Below are 20,417 nucleotides of genomic sequence, written 5' to 3' on the forward strand. Positions count from 1 at the left end.
AATTTAAAAAAAATTTTAAAAAAATGTTTACTCCTGAACTTATTTAGGCCATAAAAGGGATTGAATACTTGACATTTAAGCTTTTCATTTTTTATTAATTTGTAAAAAATAAAAAAATAAAAACCTAATTCCACTTTGACATTATGGAGTATTGTGTGTAGGCCTGTGACAACAAATGTCAATTTAATACATTTTAAACTCAGGCTGTAACACAATGTGGGAAAAGTAAAGGGGTGTGAATAATTTCTGAAGGCACTGTATATAAATCATTGGTTGAGACACATACTCAAGTAAAAAAACAGTTGTTCTAAGGTTTGAATTGATATCAAGTGCTGTTCTTACCTCCAACCACTCAGTGGCGCCAACACTCCCAAACTCTCCAGCACTCCAGCTGGCAAAAACGATGCTCCTCCTGGGCTTGAAGCCATCTGTCAAAGGAGAAAAAAAAAAAAGACAGGAATCATGAGGACGAATATCATTATCGTCATCATTCACAGTTGGTTGCCTCCTTACAGGCTATGGGGATATTTTTCTTTTGTATTATGTAATCGTTCCATTTCCCCCCCCCACTATATCTGTACTGCAAGTCATGCATGTAGAATAGAATAGTGCATTCGGAAAGTATTCAGATCCCTTGACTTTTTCCACATTTTGTTACGTTACAGCCTTATTCTAAAATTGATGAGGGGGAAAAACTATTTAATCAATCTACACACAATACCCCATAATGACAAAGCAAAAACATGCAAAAAATGTTTTGCTTACCTATTTAAAAAAAACAATTATAATAATCACATTTACATAAGTATTGACCCTTTACTTAGTTGAAGCACCTTTCGCAGAAATTACAGCCTCGAGTCTTCTTGGGTATGATGCAACGAACTTGGCACACCTGTATTTGAGGAGTTTCCCCATTTTTCTCTGCAGATCCTCTCAAGCTCTGTCAGGTTGGATGGGGAGCGTTGCTGCACAGCTATTTTCAGGTCTCTCCAGAGATGTTAGATCGGGTTCAAGTCCGGGCTCTGGCTGGGCTACTCAAGGACCTTCAGAGACATGTCCTAAAGCCACTCCTGTCTTGGCTGTGTGCTTAGGGTCGTTGTCCTGTTGGAAGATGAACCGTCGCCCCAGTCTGAGGTCCTGAGCAGGTTTTCATCAAGGATCTCTGTACTTTGCTCCGTTCATCTTTGCCTCGATCCTGACTAGTCTCCCTGCCACTGAAAAACACCCCCACAGCATGATGCTGCCACCACGCTTTACCGTAGGGATGGTGCCAGGTTTCCGCCAGACGTGATGCTTGGCATTCAGGCCAAAGAGTTGAATCTTGGTTTCATCAGACTAGAGAATGTTTCTCATGGTCTGAGAGTCTTTAGGTGCCTTTTGGCAAACTCCAAGTGGGTTGTCATGCGTCTTTTACTGAGGAGTAGCTTCCTTCTGGCCACTCTACCATTAAGGCCTGATTGGTGGCGTGCTGCAGAGATGGTTGTCCTTCTGGAAGGTTCTCCCATCTCCACAGAGGAACTCTAGAGCTCTGTCAGAGTGACCCTTGGGTTCTTGGTCACATCCCTGTCAAGGCCCTTCTCCCCGATTGCTCAGTTTGGCCGGGCGGCCAGCTCTAGGAAGAGTCTTGGTGTTTTCAAACTTCTTCCATTTAAGAATGATGAGGCCAGGCCAATGTGTTCTTGGGGACCTTCAAATGCTACAGACATTTGTTGGTACCATTCCCCATATCTGTGCCTCGACACAATCCTTTCTTGGAGCTCTACGGACAATTCCTTTGACTGTGGGAACTTACATAGACAGGTGTGTGTGACTTTCCAAATCATGTCCAATCAACTGAATTTACCACAGGTGGACTCCAATCAAGTTGTAGAAAACATCACAAGGATGGTCAATGGAAACAGGATGCACCTGAGCTCAATTTCAAGTCTCTCTGTTTTTAATTTATTGCAAACATTTCTAACAACCTGTTTTCTCTTTGTCATTATATGGTATTGTGTGACGACTGCTGAAGATTTTTATTTGTATTTAATCCATTTTAGAATAAGGTTGTAACAAAATGTGGGGGAAAAGTCAAGGGGTCTGAATACTTTCTGAAGGCACTGTGTGTGTACATTCTTCTGTCTGTGTATTTATTGTAAAACGATGTCAGCACCACTTCACCAGGTCAGATTCCTGGTACATGTAAATGTACTTGGTAAATAAATGGTGATTCTGATTCTAACTAGGTTAATCTATATGCCCCTTTTTAAATCTATAAGTCTTCTCCAGTCATGTGCTCAGTTTATGTGAACAGAACCCCATGGTCACTTAAAATATGACAATGCTCCTTGAGATTGGTGGAATAGATTAGAATTAACCCCAGACACTACATGAACACATGAGAGAATTGATTGAAAACTCAAGGCACTACAGTGGAGACCTACACTGTATATCCATTCTGTCTATAACCGTACATTTACATTTTAGTCATTTAGCAGACGCTTTTATCCAGAGCGACTTAAACAGGAGCAATTCGGGTTAAGTGCTTGGCTCAAGCGCACAAACAAGATTTTTCACCTAGTCGCTGTGGGGATTCGAACCAGTGACCTTTTGGTTACTGGTCCAACGCTCTTAAGTGCTTGGCTACCTGCCGATTGAAAACCCAAAGCAGTACAGTAGAATAGAGACCTGTATCCATTCTGTCTATTCTATGGCATTTATATGGTCTGGCCTGGCATCTATCATCACCCACCATTTTTCACCATGTCTGAGATGGCGCGTGCCAACTCCACCAACACACTGGTGCCCACTGTGGAGCTGGCGAAGCCTGGACCCCAGGCATCCCTCTGAGCACCCATAACCACAAAACGATCTACAGCAAGGAAGGCAGAGACATAGCATATTTAAAGGATGTAAAGGATTGTGACAGTTGATCTATTAGATAACAGTTAGCCTCTCAAATTAGGGTCAATCCCATTTAATTTCCCTTAATGTAGGGACATTAATGGAAATTATGCTCATGAAATGAAAATGGTTCATTCTTTTAGATCTGGACTATGCATCAATTCACACATTGAATTTCAATTAAATCTACTGACTTGACTACATTTGAAATGAAACTGACCCCAAAGCTGCCGTCAAATTACCTAAGAACTATACAATACTAGGGACTCATGTTTCTTTCCACAGGGTCATAGGTCAACCATACCTGGGTCCACAAAGCCTTTGATGACTCCAAACACGTTGACGATCTTCTTCTCAGCCAGGACGTTGTTGACCTCCACCGTGACCATATCGTCATCATCTCCCAGTTGTCCTACCGCTACCCAACCTGTAGGGGCGCTTTTCCCTTTCATCCCCCTGGGTTTCCAGACAAAGATTTGGTGGTAAAATGTTAGGCACTGATCTAAGGTCAGTTTCACATGTTAAACCCTTAAAAATGGTCATGGTTAGGATAGGAATGGTATGCTGTTCCTAGATCTGTGTGTAAGGACTTCTACTACAGTTGATGGAAACGTACCTGATAATAGTGGCGGCCATGTTGACTGTGATGGTCTGGGCCAGGATGCTGGGGAGGCCTGAGGACTGGACAGGGGGAAACTGGGTATGGTTGAAGGAGGGGAACCCGGGGGTGTAAGGGTCGCCAGAGCCAAGATGGACCTGGATATGGAGAAACGGAGACACACGACAGGGTGAGCCCTGACCTTTGTGTTTTGCTTTGGCCCTGCACTAACATAGCCAATTCAACTTAACCCTTGATAAGTTCAATCTGGGGTGTAATCATTAGTCCAAACAGTTGCGTTTGGGAAACAAAAACTAGTTTCTGTTGAAAAAAATTCAAGTAGGTTCCTTCCCGTTTTGGTTCCTAGTGAATACACCCCAGGTGTGTTGGTGCAGGGCTAGAACAAGAAGGTGCACTGCCTTGGCTAGAATATAGTGAGGGTGTCATCAGGGTACAAAGTGGAGCTGAATAAGATGAAGCAACAAGAGGTACAACAACACACTACTGTATCTTTAAATGTAACCTTAAGTGTAATTTGTTTTAATTTAACTAGGCAAGTCAGTTAAGTACAAATTCTTATTTACAATGACGGCCTACACCGGCCAAAAACGGACGACGCTGGGCCAATTGTGGGCCGCCCTGTGGGACTCCCAATCACGGCCGGTTGTGATACAGCCTGTATTTGAACCAGGGTGTCTGTAGTGACGCCTCTAGCACTGAGATGCAGTGCGCCTTAGACCGCTGCGCCACTCGGGAGCCCATAAGTAGTAGATACTGCAGATATACCCAACAATATATGTGTGTGTCCAGTTAACTTCAGTTATGGCTGGGAATGTAAATCATATGTCTGTCTACATGTACATTTCATAGAGAAAATGTCCGCCTCACTCACATGGCCAAAGAGCTGAGTGGACTCTCTGAGCCCTCTGTCAGCAGGGTAGATGAGAACAGCAGAGGCATTCAGCTTGGCTGCGTTGGCCACCTACGCAATGAAGAAAGGAGTTAGCAGCACGAGAACAGAACCCTTATACGCCTAGCGATGACACATCACCTTGTGTTATTCAATCAAGTCCATATAGGCTCCAATAGATTTACCAATACAAACTAGACTCATCATACTGACACTAAACCTCCAAAATGAAGAGCGACCAATGACCTTGTTAAAAATTCAGCAGTATGCTTATGAAATTAGATTATGAAATATCTCAAGGAAGTATGTTTTCTGTTTCTTCTTGTGCAAATTCCCTCACCTTCTCAGCAAAGCTTATTTTTCCAGATCTGACCAGAAGGACCCTCCCGTCCAAGGCAATGTTCTTATCCTGCAGTTTTCTCAGGTCGTCCATCTGGCCGTAGTTGCCGTGAAGTACTGCGCCCTGTGAAAAACAAAAATAGAAATTGAAACCGATCTTGAGCTCAAATTACTCTGCAACAATTTATTCATAAATATGGAAGTACTATTATGGAAGAATACTAGGGGTATATGCAAAGTGTAGTTAGCAATTGTGCTAAATGCTTGAAAATAAACCGAATGACTAATGTGATACCTGTCGTAGTATTTTATAGTATACATTGTTATGTAAATTATTGTATTACAAATCAGAGTATCAGCTCTATTGTCAAGCTTGAAATCAACTGAAATGCTCCAAATCTGTTCATTTCAATGTAAAAAAAAGAAAGAAATAGAAACACTTGATTTTTTTCAATGATTACCTTCGCTGTTCCAGTTTTGCTGTAGGCCAGATAGCCCCTCAGTGCTCCAAGGTCAGACCCTTTGAAGGTCACCCTGTTGGAGCCAGATGCAGGGGGATCCACAAGCTTGACATAGTGCTCGTCAGTCCACGTGTACATGCCATACTCTTTGAACCTTGCCAGCACCTTCTTGGCCAGCACATTGTCTCCAACAGAGCCTGCCTGATGGCTTTCACTAGCAAACTCACTGAGAGAGTGACAGACAGAGACAGAAAGAAAGGGGGGGGGGGTGATGGAGAGAGACAGGAAGGGGGTGATGAGAGAAATATAAATATATTTTTATCCCAATGATGTGCCAAACATTATGCAGACAATTATTAAGACTTCAAATGTTATTGGTCACATGCTTTGTAAACAACAGATGTAAACTAACAGTGAAACGCTTATTAACGGGCCCTTCCCAACAATGTAGAAAGATAAAATAATAAAGAATACACAATGAGTAACGATAACTTGGCTATATACACAGGGTACAAGTACAGAGTGGATGTGCAGGGGTACAAGGTAATTGAGGTAGATACTGTATGTACATATAGGATGGGATAAAGTGACCAGGCAACAGGATAGATAAACAGTAATGGCAGCTTATATGAGTCAAAATAGTTAAGTGCAAAAAGGGTCAACGCAGATAGTTAAATAGTCGGGATAGCTATTGGTTAACAGTCTTATGGCTTGGGGGTAGAATCTGTTCAGGCTTCGTATGCGGCTGCCATACTGTCACAACATAATACAATTGGCAGTAGTATAACATTGTAGTGCCATTTCCAATATAACGTTGAAAAATGAGAGCAGACAAGCTTAAAAAGGGATACTTTGATTTTTGCAATTAAATCTCTGTATCTACTTCCCCAGAGTGATGAGCTCATGGATAATTAAAAAAAATGGTATCCACAAATTCATCCGACTCTGGGGAGGTAGATAAAGGCTTCATTGCCAAAATCCTGAAGTATCCCTTTAATGTTTACCCCACTGGGCTACTAGTGCAGTCACCTGAAGGCACTCTCGAAGCTGGAGGCACTCATCTTCTGATCCAGCAGTCGCTTCACGTCCGTCCAGTCCATGACAGGGTCCGCCGCCATCTTAACGGAATCCTGGGTAATGGATTCTTCAAAGGTGGACCTGGAGCAGCTGGGAGGAGCCAACTCTTTCTTCCGGTGGGACAGGTAGCCAATCAGATAGCCTGAGAGAGAAACAGAAAAAAGGGGAATAGAGTAAATGATAAAATAACCGCTGAAACCACTGTCAGCAGCAGCTATACAAAACCATCCGGGCAGAAACCAGACCAAGAGACGGTTTTCCCCAGACGGGCCGGTTTACCCCAGACAAAAAAAAAGAAGCTTTCGATTGAGAACTTTTATTTTTTTGTCCAAGACTAGGCTTAATCTTTGTCTGGAAAACCAGCTCTTAATCTGGTCATCAGTTTAACTAAACAGTGTTTCATCCATAAATTATGGATGAATTAGAGTTTCTCCTGGCCCTCTAGGTTTCTTCCTAGGTTTTGGCCTTTCTAGGGAGTTTTTCCTAGCCACCGTGCTTCTACACCTGCATTGCTTGCTGTTTGGGGTTTTAGGCTGGGTGTCTGTACAGCACTTCGAGATATTAGCTGATGTACGAAGGGCTATATAAAATAAACTTGATTTGATAGACTACTTTCAGAGTGAAGAAACCAACCATCCTTCAACGTGTCCTTTAATAATGAGCATGTGACTTTTACTGATACAGTATATGACCAATACGTGACTAATAGTGACTGAGGCACCAGCATGCAATTGTCCATTTTTAAAATGTCTGTTCTTACTGATGATGAAGATGAGGAGTATGGTGGCCACCATGAAGCAGACGCTCTTGGGCGTGCGCCCGGCAGGCTTGTGTACCACATAGGGTTCCTTGGCATGGTTGAGGTCCTCCCCTACGCCATTGCCGCCCACCTCCTCGTCCATGTCGGACGACAGTTTCATCTCCACCTGGCTGTTCTCACCCTCCATGTTCTGTGTCAGGTTGAAGCGTGTGTATGAGCGAGGCTCTCCATTGAACTGTGGAGACAGATTGATGAAGGAGAGCTGTTAAAATCCTCACATGCCATGTGATTTAGTGTGTGTTTTATTCAGCCAAAATGAAGACATTTTGAACATTGAAAACATTCTTATACAGAATACCTTGTGTTTCACTCCCTACATGCCTATAATAACATGCCTATTACAGATATATATTTTTTAAATGGAACAATCTTTATTTGGCACCAAATTTGAGCAAATAAAGTGATTAAATCGAGATTAACTACAGAATGTAATGTGATTGATTATTTTAATTCGTTTGTGTTATGATTTTATGAATAATGACTAAATGATGTATACATTTAACGTAGAACTATAACTAAAACTACCCTGTCATTGTATGATTGTATGAAATTTATTAGAATCATACCTCTATAAATCTGATGTGTAGTTTTAGTCAGAACTAGGACAAGGACTTCTTGTTCCTTTTTAGTATGTAAGCAGGGTGCAAGTGTGAAACAAATGATAAGAGGAGCTATCGACAGACAAGGTGTACTACTGTGTTCCTTACAGGACATTCTGTCCCCACCCAGGGAGGGGAAAGACCTTGGGCTTGTAGTAGATTGTATAACAGGAAGACTTGTGAACTATATTGTCATTGTTTCTGAGAGGAGGAGGGACAGTAATGACAAAATATGAGGTATATAGACCAATGTACAGGAAATGATAGGCAGAAAGTTCCCGTAAATAAACATTTGACTATTGTAGACTTGGCCTCTGTCTGTTGTTATTTCTATCAGTATCTTACAAATCCTGATATAGCAGACTGAGTCATTTCATTGAATTGGTTAAAGAACATGAGAACTTAATTCTCCTAACAGTTTGACAGCCCTAAAAAAATAAAAAATAAAAATCGGGATATTATCATTTGCCGATATATCACAATATTATTTGACTTCGTCATCTGTACCTGCAACAAAAACTACAGTATTTTTCCTTCCCCCATCTTCTTTTTAAATAGTGAGCCAATTTGTTTTCAGCACTTTTATTTCCATGACTGATCCCTCGGCAGCGATATCGTGAGCAATATGTTTGGAAAAATCGAATCGCAATAGTATCACAGTATCGAATCGCAATACATATCGAATCGGCACGTAAGTATCGTGATAATATCGTATCGTCCCTGGCAATTCCCAGCCCTAGTGTATAGTCCTACTAGGCTGGCACTATGTCAAGTTATACTATAGTTCAGTAATATAGTACGTATGTGTCCGTACATCAACTTGTCAGAGCTTGCTGAAACTCATTTGCATAATGTGTGTCACTTAACACATTGGCTGTGTTTACTGTTTACTCAGGCAGCCTAATTCTGATATTCTGTCACCTTTATTTAACCAGGTAGGCCAGTTGAGAACAAGTTTTCATTTACAACTGCGACCTGGCCAAGATAAAGCAAAGCAGTGCGACACAAACAGGAGTTAAACATTGACTGTACGTTTGTTTGTCCCATAACACAATAGAAAAATCTGTATACAGTGTGTGCAAACGAAGTAAGGAGGTAAGGCAATAGGCCAATAGTGGCGAAGTAATTACAATTTAGCAAATTACACTGGAGTGATAGATGTGCAGATGAGGATGTGCAAGTAGAAATACTGGTGTTCAAAAGAGCAGAAAAACTAAAACAAATATGGGGATGAGGTAGGTAGTTGGGCTATTTACAGATGGGCTGTGTACAGCTGCAGCGATCAGTAAGCTGCTCTGACAGCTGACGCTTAAAGTTAGTGAGGGATATATAAGTCTCCAACTTCAGTGATTTCTGCAATAAGTTCCAGTCATTGGCAGCAGAGAACTGCAAGGAAAGATGGCTGGCCAAAGTAGGTTTTGGCTTTGGGGATGACCAGTGAAATATACCTGCTGGAGCACGTGCTACGGGTGGATGTTGCTATAGAGACCAGTGAGCTGAGATAAGGCGGGGCTTTACCTAGCAAAGACTTATAGATGGACCTGGTGCCAGTGGGTTTGGCAACGAATATGTAGTGAGGGCCAGCCAACGAGAGCATACAGGTCGCAGTGGTGGGTAGTATATGGGGCTTTAGTAACAAAACAGATGGCACTGTGAGACTACATCCAGTGAGTTACACATGGGATAAACAAAAGTACAGTCAATAAACACAATAGAAAAACCTGTATACAGTGTGTGCAAATTAAGTAAGGAGGTGACCAATCAGAGCAGAGCTTGTGCCAATAAAAATCAGGCAAAAGATCTGAATTGGGCTGCCTGTGTAAACACAGCTATTGTGTTACAATTTTATTGGAGTCAAATCAGTATAAAACATAACACACTACTTCCTCTAGACCAGCTTACTGAAACGGCTGGCATAATAACTGAAGAAAAACATTTGTTTCATTGCCTTAATAAAACCAATGCTTTTTTGGCTTGTAGCCTTCATCAGGGTATAATATCAATAGATTGTGAAGTTAGCACCATTCTTCACATTTCCAGTTGGCTCCTTTATTCATGCACCTTGGTTGGAAAGCGAGGTAGCAGCACTATACCTTTGCTTCGGGAATCACTGAACCACTTTAGAGTGACGAGACCAATTTGCAAGTGTGTGACGTGTACTCATTTTACTAACATTTGAGAAAATTGTGGTGCAGGTATTAGTCAACTGAAACTAAAAGCAACCATTTAAAAACACATTCAAAAGAGGAATGCTTTTGATTTGCAACCATTTTTAGACAGGATAATGAGACAATCATTTAATAAATGCTAGGGTAATGTCTTTAAAGTGTAGGCCTAGTACTTACAATTTTGGATATTGTCGACCTTGCATGGTCCATGGTAGCTTCTCAGAAGTCTAGAGGGAACAAAAAAACAATTTGAGTGTGGAACAGGATCCATGCTAGAATAGAAATACGGAGTTTTGGGGAAAGAAAATACTACACGTCCCAAAGCCCCAGGTTTTCACTTATTATTTGTGTATTCATGAACAGTTTCTTTCTGGCTAGTGGGAAGAAACCAAAGAAAAAAGTCCCACATCTTCTCTAAACATCCACCAGGCTTCCTACGGTGTTGCCCTGAAGGATTGCACTGTTCCCAGGCACAAAAGAGCACTGTTGAGGGCGTGAACCGGCCACATAATCACACTTGCTCCACGTGAAGTCGAGGGGGAAGGAAAATAACATGATTACAAAAACACAAACTTCCCACGTGGCTTGATTTTATGGATGCGCCAAAGAAAGCAATGTCTCTGTGTGAATGGAGTCCTGAGACCAGAAACACGAGACTACCATATCATTTCCTGGCTGTCAAGCAGCACCCACGATGAGCAATTGTTCTGAATAAGGGATAGGCCATTCAAAACATTTTCGATAATGTGCTGTGTTATTAAGTCATCATTGCAGACCCCATTGCTTATTTGACTGTACAGTCTTAAGTGATTTTGTACTGTACACTACTGGTAACGTTAATGTTATGCTGGCCTAATTGTAAGTTGTTGTAATTAGCCTAAATGAATTCATAAAATAATCCATTATTTTGTCCCATTGAAGTTACCATGTAGTAATCAGTTTAGAGCAGTAGGTGGCGACAAAGTCCCACAAGATTTGCTTTGCTTAGGGTGATATACAACTAGGCCTAATGGCTCAAAATTGTATTACAACTAGGCCTAATGGCTCAAATTGTATTACAACTAGGGCTAATGGCTCAAATTGTATTACAACTAGGCCTAATGGCTCAAATTGTATTACAACTAGGCCTAATGGCTCAAATTGTATTACAACTAGGCCTAATGGCTCAAATTGTATTACAACTAATCAAATCAAGTTTATTTTCTATAGCCCTTCGTACATCAGCTAATATCTCGAAGTGCTGTACAGAAACCCAGCCTAAAACCCCAAACAGCAAGCAATGCAGGTGTAGAAGCACAACTAGGCCTAATGGCTCAAATTGTATTACAACTAGGATTAATGGCTCAAATGTATTACAACTAGGCCTAATGGCTCAAATTGTATTACAACTAGGCCTAATGGCTTATTGAAAATAATGGGCAAAGAAATCGAAAGCTCTTCTAATCATTGCCACAGCTGTGATGGCCTACATCACGTTGAGGGGTTATCAACTTGAAGCCACTAGATAGGACATTCATTATTCAGTTAAAAATGATACATCACGATCACCATCTCATCTATTCTTTTTAAATACCTATGAATACAACCACCTCATCTATATTTGACAACAGGGCAGTCTTACTAAGTTAACGCTCTGAATAAAGAACAAAGTGCAGAGATAACATGTCAAAACACAACTTAAATAGACGATTAAATAAGTAAACCACTTCACTATTTCAGGAAAGGAAACAGAGCATCCAGCCAACATGCTAAGTCAAGTTTATCGAACCCCCCTTACAGCTGTTTTGACCACAGGGTTACCGCAGTCATGATAGCAATTCCTCATAACACTTCTCCTTTACTGAGAAAGACAAGCAGTAATTGACAACCAATGTTTCACTTATTACCATTCAAAACAATGCATCTCTGACAAGGGAGGACCTAGGCCTAAATACTAAAACAAAAATGTGTTCTTACCTTTCAAACCATGCCCAATCTTTCTGAACAAGCCACATGTCTACGGTCTTACCAAATGCCTCGCTAACTGTGTTCCCAATCAGCATGAACCTACCTAATGAACCTCATTCACCTCTTTTCCCATCACACCAAGCATCAATATTATCTCAATGCTCCTGAACCAAATCACACAAAAAGAAAATGAGGTAAGTGAGCAGAGCCCTCATTTACATTTTACTCATTTGGCAGATGCTCTTATCCACAGAGACTTACAGTTAGTTAGTGAGTGCATACATTTACATTATTTTTCACACTGTTCCCCAATGGGAATCGAACCCACACACCTGGCATTGCAATCACCATGCTCTACCAACTGAGCCACGCGGGACATGACTCCCAATTGAACACGGCTTCTCTAAATAACTGCTCGTCAACCGTTCCTCCCAGTCCTGAAGAATTTCAACCACCTAAACAGCTCTCTTATGACCCATCTAGTGTAAAAAGAAGACTAATCAATTCTAGGATTGTGTTAGGGACTGAATGAATCAGCAAAAGACAGTCCTTGTTTTTGTAAAGTCACCTCAGTAGAGAGTTGCCACAATGATTACTGTAGTAAGACTAACGGGGCAGAACAGTGGCGCCTGTCCGGACAATGAGCCCCGGATGACCTCTTGCGACATGTTCAGCCCCAATGGGGTGAGATTCCATAGAGGACATGGCGTGACAGCGGAACCGTGGGCAAATGCCAGGAGACAGGCCTGCCCTACTTAGCAACCTCCAAGCCTAGCCTAACTAAACCATAAATAAATATAGGCCTATGATCTTAACACTACATTAGGTTAGCAGATATAGGCTAATTTCAGTTAGGCTAAGTTGGCCTGGCCGTGTCTTCCTCAGCATATTTTGGCTACGGCTAGTAAAGGCTGACTTAGCAAGACTTCAGTAAAGGTCACAGAAACAGAGAAGATACTGTAGCACTATTCCTCCTTGTGTTCCTTGTAGCGTCAGCTGTGTACGTCGTGTCAGTTGCCCTGTCTAGCTGTGTCCTTTTTCCAAGTCTCCTTTTTATTTATTGTAATACACTAACTGTAGTACTGAGATTGTTTTTCAATGAAAAATGCATTATAAATTCAATGTATTATTATTATGATGACCGGTCCTTTCCTAAACTAGCAAACTTCATAACCACATATCAAAATGTAGGCTGTAACCTCTTAACCTCTTGCTGGCATATCAAAATGTAGGCTGTAACCTCTTGCTGGCATATCAAAATGTAGGCTGTAACCTCTTGCTGGCATATCAAAATGTAGGCTGTAACCTCTTGCTGGCATATCAAAATGTAGGCTGTAACCTCTTGCTGGCATATCAAAATGTAGGCTGTAACTTCAACCTCTGCTTACAGTGGAATATGTTGAGAAAAGACTGTTGGTTAAGTGGTTCTTTCATTAAAATCACACCATCTCAAAGCTTTTAGCCTACATGCCAAACATACCCAGCCTTGGTAGGGTTAAAAACTTAACCAATTCTGCAAGACCTACAGATAAGAGATGAAGTGTGACTACAAACACACAGTCACATACACTAACCAGGTTTCCATCCAACTTTTTTATGCGAGTAAAGTACATGTCGGATAAATAAAAAGGTCACAACAGGCCGGATGGAAACAAATTTGCCAGTAAACTTTCCAAATGTCGACACAACAAAACAATACGCTAGCCAAGGTGGGATCTTTTTGTCAGTCAAATTAATAAAATGCGAGAAGTGTCGGTGGAAACCCCTTTACGCACAAATATTGATATAATATTCCATTATATCGATGTAAACCTGGAGTCACGTGATTATGTTGTGGTCCTCCATCTACAACTCAGGAAATCATGCAGTTTATTAGGCTACAGATTAAATAAATGATGAACTTCACAGGGTGGTGAAACCCCTCGATGATAAGCTTGATGCTTCTTTCCAATAAATATCCAGGGTCTTATTCTGGTGACATGATGATCGATGCTTGGCTGCTGTTTGACAAATAATTCATAAGGATCACATCACGTAGGTAGCCTTAACCACACTGCATCTGCCAGCTGTTGACCACTGCCTAAAGACTTTGACTCCATCAATCATCTAACCATGATCTTGAGTTTAGAATGTACATTTTATTTATTTTACTAGGCAAGTCAGTTAAAGAACATATTCTTATCTTTAATGACGGCCTACACCGGACAAATCTGGACGACGCTGGGCCAAATGTGACTCCCAATCACCTACCCGGTAGTGATACAGCCTGGATTCGAACCAGGGTGTCTGTAGTGACGCCTCAAGCATTGAGACGCAGTGCCTTAGACCGCTGCACAGCTCGGGAGCAATTAGTTTTAAAAATCAGCTGTGTTTGCTAGGGATGAAGACAAAGTGTGAAACCTCTCAAGCCCCTGAGGCCTGGAGTCCCCCCCCCCATCCCTGTTCTAGAGTGTAGGCCTCTACCTGCAAAGCCTTCAAAGTGTGTCAGACAGATAAAGCATGTGCTATCACCATGGGAACCGTGAATTCACCCTTGGTTCCCAGACGTACTGCTACACTGGGCCCGGGGGGGGGGGGGGGGGGGGGCGTGGTTACATCAATTCAAGGCTAAAGCAATAAGCCTTGCGTATCAAGTTCTTCCTTGGAAAACAGACACATCTTCAACCGCTTTTTCTAACAGCCTAATAGCTCTTCTCTTCTCCATTGTCAAGCAAACACTCACGGTAGTGCTTTCCAACACCTCTCCCAGAAGAACCCGGGTAACCTTAACTTCATAAATAGTCCAGGAGTATAATGTGGGGCCATATGTAACATTACGACACCACCGTTGCCATGAACTTAAGACAGGGGGGGGGGGGGTGAGCGAGTTCAAACACAGCCATTTATCCCAGCTTTACGAGCGTGACTGAGTTAAGGCCTACTACTGTAGCCAACCAATGGGTTGACCACAATGCATTTCTATGGAACAGCATTTATCCATGAAGCTGACAATGTTACAGTGTTGTAAACATGCTATAACGTATGTCATAACCATTAATTTCTTCAATAATATCATGACAAATGCAGATATAGGGGACTGACTCCGTCAGCTGCGAGTTGACTGCAAACATCCATGGGAAGTTATTTTAGTCTCAAGAACTGGCAACATGTTGTGAATGAACACAACAGGATTAGACGCTTACATGCCACAGTATGAGGCCTATGCTTTATAGTTGAATATGTAGCCTAACCAAAGTAACAGATCCTAGCCTATATCATTGCCCTTGGCTAAAGCTATTCGACCACTCACATAGGCAGACCTATAACAAAGGTTCTTCGACTCATCACAATGGTTATAGGAAACCTTTAGTCAGAATGGACAGTATGTGTTAAAGTGAAGAGGAGCAAGAAAAGAATCCTGAAACTATTTCAGTTCTGAAAAGGAATCTTTTTTTCTTTTTCTTTTTTTTAAATCAGGTTTTCCGAATGTAAAAGGTGTGACAACTGCAAACTGTGGTAGGTTCGGGGAAATTAAAACATTTTTCACTCTGATGAGATGTCATTCATTCAACCAGTTCCTACCAAGTATAGACTAGTGCTGTTAACTCAATCTTTTGCCCAACAAATAGACCTGCTATGAACACAAAAAGGAGCAAGCTTGGAGCACCAGAGTCCAGAATTCTAGCGCAAACCCACACAACAATTACATAAAAGCTTCATTCATCGAACATGGCCAATCCTGGTTCCATAAGCTGCTGACATCTGGATTGTTGCCCACTAATCCTTGTTATAGGGAGTGAGAAGGGAGGTGGGGTGTGAGGGGAGTCATATCTTCTGCTTCATTGTGCAGTAGCCGATCATGTGAGAGTCACATTGGGAAAAGTTCCCAGTTGTTCATGAGAATCAGCCAAGAGAACAGGCTACAGAGCCATACAGAGGTATCTCCAAAATGGCTGGGTCTGACAGTCATACACATTACATATTCAGTCTGAGATTACTGAGTAGAATATGAAAAGGCTAACCCAATATTGTCAACACAAAAATAACAAGAATCTTCATTACATTTATGTCATTTAGCAGACGCTCTTATCCGGAGCAACTTACAGGAGCAATTAGGGTTAAGCACCTTGCTCAAGGGCACAGCGACATATTTCTTTCACCTAGGGATTCGAAACAGGAAACAATCTGTTATTTGGCCCAACTTCCTTAACCACTAGGCTACCTGCCACCCAATCAACCACGGCTGTGAGGTGAACATCAGACACACTGGGGGTCTATTGTCAATTAGAATATTGTGGAGATTTTCTACACGGAGATCAACGACCTGGATGAACAAGGATATTACTTAAAAAGTAGAGACTTCAAGAATATAACTGACTGACACACACACACACACAGCATAGCGATGACAACATGTAGTGCTGTGCATAGTTTAAGTTGCAAAGCCATGTGTGTCAAAGGTTGTGAATAACAATAGCGTTGTTTAGACATTCAAGAAATCACCAAGGTCATTATAGGATAGGGACGCCCGGGAGCGACGCGGACTTGTCAAGGGCAGGAATGCGCAGTAGGCTACTTGAGCTTGTCAAGTTCCCCTGATGCCGTTTCGGCTTCAATGTAGCCTACGTTATGGTTTTAAATAGAAATATAGCACTCTGGGTCAAATGTTCTGCACACATTGGCCTTGTGTATTTATTTGCAAACCGAGGTTAGTTCATTCATAGCCTATTTCAATGCAAAATAATTGCTCGACATGATTTGCGTTGAGATAATTGAGAATTTTGTTGGACTTCTACACGCACACTAGCGTTGAAAAGCTGGATTTGTTTAGATAGTCTATTGTACCTGGCTATAGCTTAACAGGGCCTTTTAGCTTCTATGACCAGGAAGAAATCGATTATATAACACAATGTATGTTTCACACGATCTTGCTGATAGAGAATAGGATATTAGACTTTGGGGCGCGAAGGTTTACCCATGCAGATGAACTATCATTACGAGATTATAATTTGTTTAAATGCTAACGATACTAACTTCAATCCCATTTAAGAACCCTACTCGAGGTTAACTTTACTACGATATATCTAGGTAGCTATGAGTCCAGATCAACCGAGTGTGTGCATACCTCATGAAAATAGGCTAGTTACCATGTGCTGAGAGTAGCCTTGGCTACAGAGCACTCGACTCAACCGAACATGACAAACCTCCCATACAGAAGTTGAGCCCAAAATGTACTCTTAAAGAGCCTACGATTACTCCTTATAGTCCAAAGGACCTTATGTTATTTTCTGAGGTAGACTTGCTCTGGCAGCCAAAACCACCAAATACTCCAATTAAAAACGTGAAGCTATACGGATATAGAAACAAAGCCCTTTACTTTCATATCACGTTAACATAATTTCACAAATGCAAAAAGATACACTTACTGTACACCGTTTTAAAACGGGTGTATCACAGTTGCAGCCGATAGTATTTTTTCTGTGACAGCACGTTTCTGGCGGCCTTCTTCCGTTTCACACAGGTGTTCAAAGCACGTTAAATAGATAATTAGCACAAGTGGTCACTGTCTTCCGTAAATACACGCTGTGTGCTGTAAATTTGAAAGATGCCGGAACACCAACCCTATAAAAAGGTGTATATCAATTTAACCTTTTGTTTTTTGAAAATGATTTCTAGCTAATATGAAGGATAAGGTGCGTGTGTTTCCAAACACATACTGCAAGCGATGCTTAATATTCAGACCGAGCATTCTTAACAAAACTCCCCCGTACAGAAGACGCCTTCATCCAATGATTTAACGTTGTGTAATGTAAAGGAATTAACCGATGAGAGTCATTGTAGCCTAGATTTCAATAAGACACAGAGCTACAATCATGATCCAATCAACCATTGACAACTGCCAACTCGCCTACATAAAGCGATAGGCAAAAATGGTAATTATGACATGCTGGCAATATTTTGACAGTAAAACATATTTGGTTGCATATAGCCTAATATATCCATATGCGCTCTAAAATGAAGGACGCCAATAACATGACGCTTTACGTTAACATTACTGTCATCATGGCCATTCATGTTAGTCAATTCATTGTATTGTTAGACTATTTCCGCTTTTAAACGCTACAGTTATTATGATAAGAATCTAATCACACCCTTACCGCTCTTCGATTGTGGCAATCGTCTGGTATTGTATGCTCCCTCGACACGAGGTTTCTTTCAACGTTCACAAAAAAATCCCCTTCACTGGCGCAAGCAACCTTGAGCATGCTCTTTATGGATAGAGAAAAAAATGGAGTTGTAATAGATGAAAACGTCACTTCCTGTCGCACGTCTCCTCTCAGCGGAGGTGCGCTGGCCTTGCCATGTGTTCTAGTCTAGAACTTCTAGAAGGTGTGCGCTCTTGAGAAAGCAACGTCGGCAGTGGTTTCTAGGCCTATGTGTTTTGACCGTTTAATTTGACACATTCACATGACCTAAGGTGTTTGCACAACATTAGTGAGGATTAAATATATTGACATGTACACAGAAATGTAGAATCGTGGTCGCGTTGGGCGCAGTTGATTTTGCTCACCCGGCGCGCTCGGTGGACTTCACTTCGCATTAGTGGATGGTTCCAAAAGTGAAAACTGCCTGTTTAGCGTGCTAAATCAAGTGTATCTTCGCTTTTCAGATTGTGACGACTTTCACGCTTTGCGCAGGAGTTTGCCAATGAATAACTGGCTGGCGGCATCATAGTCTAGGCTGCACACCATGAACAACCAACAATTCATTGCAACATTTTCATATACCATTCCGTCAATAAACAGGTAATCTCTGAACATATGGGACTCATCCTAAATATGAATTGGTTTGAATGCGGTGTGACTATATGCAGGTTGCTCAAAATAAAAATGAAGTGTGTTCTTGTAACGATTTTTGTCCAAATATAATTTGGATAACTCAATTTGCGCAGATGTGAGATGGCATCAATGCAATTCGGCTTTAGGCTATTTCAGTGATATTATAGTAGGGGCGATGCGCCTATAACCTATGCAATAGCCACATCAACGTTTAGGGTAGGCCCAAGTCAGATATAAGGGCTTTACTTGTAGGTATGGTAGATTTCTTGTGTCTCAGACAATTATTGTAAAAAAAATATATATATACATATTTTAAAAAAACTTTTGCACAGCAGACATGATTTTACGCACTATACATGTCTGATGAAACCATAACTGTGACACATTTTGCAGGATGTCCAATTCATTTAGTTTGTTTCATCCGACTGGTCAGGTATAAGGACCTCTCTGTATTCAAAATGGTTTATTAAACAGTAATTACGCCAAGCAGTTTGACGGACCGGAATTCTGCGCGAGATTATGCCAAAACTACCAAACCAGTCGGACGCAGGCCTACAGTTACACATGAATAGGAAAATCAGACTTCATGGGAACAAAATTCAGTTTTTTTTTGCAACACTCCTTTTTCTGCTACAGCTGTGGAAATATTATCTGCTATACAGGGTCTTGTTGTAATTGTAGGCCAGGAGACAGAAGGGCGTGATTTAGCCTAATCTTAGAAATGCTGAGTCTGCAGACCTATGACTAGACATTTTCTACATTAAAATATGATAAAATGTCATTTGATACAGAATTTTTCAAATGAGAAAGAATGCAAGGTTCCGTTGTTATTTAAAAGCAAAGCTAGTAGCTAAAGATGTGTAAAGAATTGTTTCGGGCCACTGGAAATAGTTGTTTTGATAAGCTTCTATATCCTGAGTGAAAAGGTTATCAAATGTAATTCTTAACCGTCAGTAGGTTACTCTATCGCCTCCATAAGTATAAAAAGAGGTTAAATCAGGACTTTGTGGTTGTTCTTTTGTTTGTGTATGTAATATCAGAGCTCAACTCTTCAAGTAAACAACCCTCCTTGGGTGGTCTCATCAGGTAAACTATTCGCTGCCTTTCTCATCGACATTGTGAAAAATAGTTTCTGCACCAATCCTGCCCACTACAAGTATTGTGTGTCACACATTCATTTTGTACACTGTGGACAGTAATTAAAAGGGGGAAGATGTCAGCCCTGGTGTCTCAAATTATCACACGCACAGGGATTCAGGTGAAATGCAAAAGGGCCATGCCACCACTTCTTGACAATAAGCCTGTCCTGCTTATTTTTTTTTTCATCAAGAAATGTACAAATTATACATTTTGTGACATCAATATTTAAAAATGGTTTAAAATAATAATTCAATACATTAATATGAGATGTGTATATAAAACATTTACATTTGACATTATAGTCATTTAGCAGATGCTCTTATCCAGAGCAACTTACAGTTAAGTGCATTCATCTTAAGACAGCTAGGTGAGACAACCACAGTCAAATATACAGCATACTAACATTCCATTCCACCTGAACAATGGATATATAGCGTTTTGCAACAAAAAAACTAACATTTTCATGCACATCTAAAATGAATAATAATAATTAAAACAGTCATATTTTACACATACATGAACGTACCCATAAGCAATCATTTCTGATGAAAAAAACAGAAATGTGAAACATTTGTGGATATAGCGTTTTGGAATCAACTTTTTATATTTAGGCCTAGTATACATGCTGTTGAGGCCTACAATGTGAATATGTTGTTG

General features: G+C 41.0%; 1 protein-coding gene across 1 annotated transcript in view; it reads right to left on the reverse strand.

The window, feature by feature from the left end:
• The window catches only part of tfr1a (transferrin receptor 1a), a 34,249-nt gene extending 16,154 nt beyond the window's left edge, over positions 1–18,095 (reverse strand). Inside the window, exons 1-11 of the mRNA XM_071375871.1 lie at positions 17,940–18,095; positions 10,033–10,082; positions 7,029–7,263; positions 6,221–6,410; positions 5,192–5,417; positions 4,732–4,854; positions 4,374–4,463; positions 3,500–3,639; positions 3,188–3,339; positions 2,732–2,851; positions 343–428 (exon numbers count right to left, since the gene is read on the reverse strand). Coding sequence (XP_071231972.1) covers positions 343–428; positions 2,732–2,851; positions 3,188–3,339; positions 3,500–3,639; positions 4,374–4,463; positions 4,732–4,854; positions 5,192–5,417; positions 6,221–6,410; positions 7,029–7,263; positions 10,033–10,065 — 1,395 coding nt within the window. The 5' untranslated portion in view covers positions 10,066–10,082; positions 17,940–18,095. The remainder of the gene's footprint in view (positions 1–342; positions 429–2,731; positions 2,852–3,187; positions 3,340–3,499; positions 3,640–4,373; positions 4,464–4,731; positions 4,855–5,191; positions 5,418–6,220; positions 6,411–7,028; positions 7,264–10,032; positions 10,083–17,939) is intronic.
• Between the last annotated feature and the right edge of the window lie 2,322 nt (positions 18,096–20,417).

This window comes from Salvelinus alpinus, chromosome 30 (assembly GCF_045679555.1).
Source record: "Salvelinus alpinus chromosome 30, SLU_Salpinus.1, whole genome shotgun sequence".
NCBI classification, from domain to species: Eukaryota; Metazoa; Chordata; class Actinopteri; order Salmoniformes; family Salmonidae; genus Salvelinus; species Salvelinus alpinus.